Genomic DNA, 6490 nt, shown 5'->3' with positions numbered 1-6490 from the left:
GAAAAGGCCAAATGCTTACCTTTAGAAAGTGCAAGTGAATGAGAGTAACCGCATGCAACCTGTACTATCTGGATATCCGACAGACTTTTAATATTTCTAGAAAAGAAGAAAGGAGACCAGACTCAATTCCCTCTGTGTAACAAGTGGATCTCGTATGCTTCTTATGTGCTATTCATTGGACACTTATTATGTGCAAAAAAATTGTCTACTGACTTTTCAGGGCATACCATCTTTATTTTTTAGTCAAGGGTAATTATCAAAACTTCATGTTAAAACCAGTAATATAAAAATAAAATTAAAAGATGTGCTGAGAAAACACTTTAAAGGACAGAATAGAAGTACAAGTACACCATATCTGTACCATGTTTATAAAAAAAAATTCCTTTGGGATATTCTTATCATTTAAACATTTTCTTGCGTTATCCAATATTTTTCTTAATTAAAAAAATTTATGTACATTGGTGTTTTGACTTGACTGCATGTATGTCTGTGTGAGGGTGTTGGATCCTCTGGAACAGCGGTTACAGAGTTCTGAGCTGCCATGGGGGTGCTGGGAATTAACATGGGTGCTCTGAAAAGAGTGGCCAGTGCTCTTAACCGCTGAGCCATCTCTCCAGCCTCATTTTTCTGAATTTTTACAGCATAAAACTTGGCAGTTTATTTGAAATACTAATTATTCTAAAACTGGTATTCTCCTAACTCAGAACTGTGGACCCTAATTCCCCTAGCCTACCCTTCTCAATGTACACCCACAGCAGTGGCATTCTTGTTTCCATTAGGGAAATTTAGGTCACACACCTTTATAATAATCAATAATGTGTCTTATTTTTTGCTATCTTGTACTGTCTTCACAGTTCTGAGTTCACCTATCTAAATTCTTTACTGGGAAGCTAGCTGCTACAGCCTAAACATCTTACAAATGTCCCCTTCTACTGCTTTTCTGAATGAATGCTTCAAGAAAGGAGGAAAGGGGATTTTTCTTCTCTGCCTTATATGATATTGCCATCTGACCTGATTCTGCCAACTGCAAGTCTGGAGCAAGTTCTGAAGAGTTTGGATAGCATCATTTTTAAAGGACTACAAAGTGAGTTTGAAGCCATTCAGAATTACAGTGAGACTCTATAAAATTAACTAACACCTTAAATGACAATACACTAAATTCTCTAATTAAAAATGAGTGACTGAGCTGGGCATGGTGGAGCTGGCCTTTAATCTCAGCAAAGGCAGGTGATACATTGAGTTCAAGGCCAGTTTGGTCTACATAGTTCAAGGATAGCTTGTCTCAAGTAAACAAACAAAAAAGATGAGTAACTGAGTAAATTACAAAATCCAAACACACATAGCTGCTACATCTTTTTGTTTTGTTAGAGACAGCCTCACTCTATAGGCCAAGCTAGCCTTGGGCTGACTAGAAGAATGACAATTCTTCTGGCTCAGCCTCTTCACTGTTGGCACTGAAGGTGTGGACTACCCAACACATTTTATAAGCTGTTGCCAAGAAACTCACTTCACATAAACACAGTGTGGTGTGAAGCAATGGAATAAGGTACTCCATGCAAACAGAGTTAAAAGGAAACAGTAACCATACTTCTGTCAGATAAATGGACTTTAAATCAAAAGCAATATAAAAGAGACAAGAACATTATATAATGCTAAAGCGGTCAACTCAGCAAACAATTCTAAATATATGGTATAAAATACTAGAACACCCAAATATGTAGAACAAATATTCTATATTCTCTAGACATGAAGCGAGAGAGGACTTTAATGCCCTGCTTTCTGTGGCTGGCAGGCTATCCAAGAGAAACTCAATACAGAATCAGCAGCCAAAAGGTGCCCTAGACTAAATGGGCCTAATAGACCACTACAGAACCTACACAATAGCATGTGAGACATTTTCCACGATAGGTCCTAATAGGCCACAAAACAATTCTCAGTAACATTTCCTCCCCTTTCTCTTTGTTTGATTAAAAAAGGTCACTATTACTCTGGGCTGTTCTCTAACTTGTTATTGATCTGAGGAGATCTTCTCCTCCCTGTGCAGGGGTTACAAGAGCATACCATCACATCTGGGTTTGCCATGTTGCTAGGCAACAAGCACTCTATCAAATGAGCTCCATCTCTAGTCCCTAAATAAAAAACAAGCCAGAAAAATTTAATTTCTGGAAGAGGGGAAATGAAGATACAACCAGCAAACCTATGAGCTATAGCAAAAGCAGTACTGAGAAGTTCTCAGTAATCAGCACCTACATTAATAAGACAGAAAAACCTCAAATTCTAATGCTTATCTCAAAGATCAAGAGAAACAAAACCAAAAGGCACCCAACTTTAATAAATGGAAAGAAAAATAAAGACCACAGCAGAAATAAAGAGTTTTTTTGTTTGTTTGTTTGTTTTTTTAAACGTGCAAATGGTTCTTTAATAGGTAAAAACTGGCATCCTCTTGACCAGGCTAAGAATGTAGTCATAGAGCCCTTGCTGTCATGTCTGATGAGCTGAGTTCCATTCCTGGAACCACGTGATGGAGAACCAACTACTTTCTGCATGCTGTTCTCTGATTTCTATAAATGCACAGTTGCATATATATGCAAAATATATAAATGCTAAAGTCATCTTAAATAAAATCAGAAATTAAAAGGGAGACATTACATCTGGTACAGGAATACAAAAGATCATTAGAGATTATTACAAACAACTGTACACCAACCACCTTCATAACCTAAAAGAAACAGACCAATTTATGAACATAAACACTTTACCAAAACTAAACCATGAACAAAAACCCCCAACAGACCTGTAACAAGGAACAAGACAGAAGCAGTACTGACGTGTCCATCAAAGAAAGCACAGGACCTAATGGCTTCTCTGCTAAATTCTAACATTTAGAGAACTGAATCCATAATTAGGATCACATATATATTTGAAAGGAGGGCTAGAGAGATGATGATTCAGGGGTTAAGAGTGCTTGCTGTTCCTGAAGAAGGAGCCATGTTTGGCTCCCAACACCCATATGACAGCTCACAACCATCTACTGTTCTAGCTTAGTGTTTCTCAACCTGTAGGTCATGACCCCTTGGGGGTATCAAATGACCCTTTCACAGGTTTTATATCAGATATTTGCATTACAATTCCAAACAGTAGAAAAATTATAGTCATGAAATAGCAACAAAAATAATTTTACACTTGGGGGTCAACACAGTATGAGGAACTGTATTAAAGGGTCGCAGCATTAGGAAGGTTGAGAACCACACTCTAGTCCATGGGATCTGATGCCCTCTTCTGCCTCTCTGGGCTCCAGGCACACTCACATGGTATGTACGTACACATGTATGTGTGTGTACACATACACACACACGCAGACCAAAGACTCATACACATGAAAAAGAAATAAAATCTTAAACAAGTGGATAAAAGCTAAATGCTTTCCCTCTAAGATTTGAAACAAGAGCATGGTGTTGCATGCATACCCGAAGTCCCAGTGCTGGGGCAGCTTCCACTTCTATATTTAATGAAGCAAACAAGCAAACCAATAAATCTCTTTAAAAAAAAAAAAAAAAAAGAAAGAAAGAAAGAAAAGAAATTGCAATAAGCATTTTTTGTTTGTTTTTGAGACTCAGTCTTTCTAAGTAGTCCTAGAGCTGCATGTAGACCCAGCTGTTGTCGAACTCATCAAGATCCACCTACCTCTGCCTCCTGGGAGCCGGGATTAAAGGCATGTGGAACCATGCCCAGCAGTGTTTAGTAAATATTTCAATACCTGGGACACTTTACAGAGTAGAACCAGCAACTTAGATCAGTCTATCCCATTCTAGAAGAATTCAATTCCTACTTTTCTTTACAAACAAATTCTATCCATTAAGGAGAAAATATCAGCTCTATAAAAAAAAATAGCCAACCAAATATTTCAACCCAAGTCAATAACAAGAATCAACTTAATAAATTCTTGAAAGATTCAAAGGGGGGAAAATAACTAAGCAACAATACATGGTCACAGTAAGAAAAGTGACTTAGAAAAACAAATTTATTATAAAAGACTAAGGACCTCTTTGTGGTCACCTTTGTTACCTGGGCACTCTGACACATTCCTCTGATCCTAGTAGGCCAAGTTGTCCATCTGAGTCGAGACCCCAAGCATACACCTGGCCCTTGTCATTAAGTGCTAACGTATGAGCATCTCCACATGAAACAGCTACGATATTTTGGGCATCCAGGGCAACAACCTGCTCTACAGAAGAGAAGTCAAGAACAGAAATATTACTTACATTTTAGTTTTGAGCTTGAAGTGAGGATAAAATACATTCATTTCTCATTTCTATTTAAAAAACGAGGTACTTAAACATAACATACAAAACAATTGTTTTCAAAAAAATTAACAAACATGTTCCATGCACAGTTCTCATCACACCATTAGGTACAGTAAATGATCTGAACATCTTGGAGAAATTCAGGACTCCTCAAGATGATCTCAGAACAAAGTACTCTATTCAAAACCAACACTGAAAAAGAAATCACTTAAAAGTTACCTGAGCTATTGGAATTTTTAGCAGTATAATTATAATTCAAACTTAGTTTATCATACAGACATTACAGTGTAGTATTCTCAATGAAATAATCTGAACTGGCAATTTATTTACAGATTTCTTTTTCTTTGTTGGTTTTTTAAGGCAGAATCTTACTATTGCAGCCCACAGTGGCCTGAACTTGGAATACTCCTACCTCTGCCTCCCAAATACTGAGATTACTGGCATGTACCATCCCTGTAGCTCAGATTTTAAAATATAAAATCTGTTGGATAAGCTGAATAGAGAGGTAAAATTTTATAGTATGGCTACCATAAATGGTGAGTCTTAGTTTATGGACTTCTATTCCACCACCAACGGCTATCAATCGTGTGACTAAAACATGTTCATTTTTAAATAAAAAGTAGCCAGCCAGTGACGCCCAAAGTTTCCTTAGGATGCTCATATGTTGGGACTGCAGAGATGGCTCAGTGGTTAAGAGTACTTGCTATTTTTACAGTTGGCTGGGGTTCAGTTCCCAGCATCCACACAGTGGCTTGCAAACTCCTCTAACTCCAATTCCAAGGAATCTGATGCCCTATTCTGGCTTCCAAAGGCACCTGAATGCACATGGTACACATATAAACATTCAGGACAAACACTCATAATACATAAAAAAACAAAACAAAACAAAACAATGTTAGTGTTTTAACAGCTAAAGTTTTTTTATTTTGGTTTAGTTTTTTGGGTTTATTTTTTGTTTTTTGTTTTTTTGTTTTTTGGAGACAGGGTCTCTCTGTATTAGCCTTGGCTGTCCTGGACTTGCTTTGTAGACCAGGCTGGTCTCAAACTTACAGAGATTCACCTGCCTCTGCCTCCCGAGTACTGGGATTACAGGTGTGCTCCACCACGCCTGGCCAGTACAAGTTAATTTTTTTGTTATTTTTTATTTATTTAAATTTAATTTATGTGTGTTGGTGTGAGGGTGTGAGATCTTGGAGTTACAGACAGTTGTGAGCTACCACCTGGGTGCTGGGAATTGAACCTGGGTCCTCTGGAAGAGCAGGCAGTGCTCTTAACCACTGAGCCATCTCTCCAGCCCCAGCACAAGTTTTTTAACATGCCATTTAAAGTTAACTTTATAAACTTACTAAGAATGCTACAATTACTATCTTCAATACACCAGAAGCCTCATGATAAAAGCAATTAAAACTACAACCAGGGTTTCTTGACATACTAATTTGTAAATAATGCTATTCAACTATAAGACTGACTGCATCAAAGAAACTGGCATTCCTTCATGTAAAGCAATTCAAATTGTAGAATTCTATTGTTAGATAATCTCCAAGAATCTATACAACTCTACTGATAGATTAAGTACTTACCTTAAAGAATCCTAAGTTGATAGCTTATTTTTTAGACATGAATACTTGACCTTATATAAACCTGGCCAGTTTATGCCTGCAGCAATCCTTCTAACCTCTGCCTCCCAAGTGCTAGGATTACAAGTGTGTACAACCATGCCCAGCAAGTTCATAACTCTTCAAGCTGGTGCCCAGTACACTGAAGTTTATTACACCAATCTCTGTTTTTTGTTGTTATTTTTTGAGACAAGGTTTCTCTCTGTGTAGTCTTGGATGTCCTGGACTCACTTTGTAGACCAGGTTGGCCTCAAACTCAAAGATCCACTTGCCTCTGCCTCCATGAGTACTGGGATTACAACAGGCATGCATCACCACACCCAGGTTTCACTCTTTGTATTATTGTGTATACTTGTTAAAATAAAATCATTACTCAAAAAACCCCTAAGATGTCACATGACTTGTCTCTAAAAATCAAGAAAACTAAGAACCATTATATAAACAGTCCTATAAATCTTAATTACAAGGAAAAAAAAACACAGAAATCTGTTGTTAATAACAAAGGCTCTCCAAATAAGTCAATTATCTCACTAAAACAATTCTCAAAGGAAATAGCAAAAAGTAAACAGA

The 6490-nt window shown here is 37.3% G+C and overlaps 1 protein-coding gene across 3 annotated transcripts in view; it reads right to left on the bottom strand.

The window, feature by feature from the left end:
- The window catches only part of HERC4 (HECT and RLD domain containing E3 ubiquitin protein ligase 4), a 74401-nt gene that overhangs the window by 50344 nt on the left and 17567 nt on the right, over positions 1-6490 (bottom strand). For all 3 annotated transcript variants that reach the window (XM_084751929.1, XM_084751930.1, XM_084751931.1), the window contains 2 exons: positions 4066-4225; positions 20-96 (listed from right to left, as the gene is read on the bottom strand). In XM_084751929.1, coding sequence (XP_084608055.1) covers positions 20-96; positions 4066-4225 — 237 coding nt within the window. The remainder of the gene's footprint in view (positions 1-19; positions 97-4065; positions 4226-6490) is intronic.

This window comes from Acomys minous, assembly GCF_964271855.1.
Source record: "Acomys minous genome assembly, chromosome: 13".
Lineage (NCBI taxonomy): Eukaryota > Metazoa > Chordata > Mammalia > Rodentia > Muridae > Acomys > Acomys minous.
The sequence above is the reverse complement of the archived record's forward strand: the minus strand, read 5'-3'. Positions and strand labels throughout refer to the sequence as shown.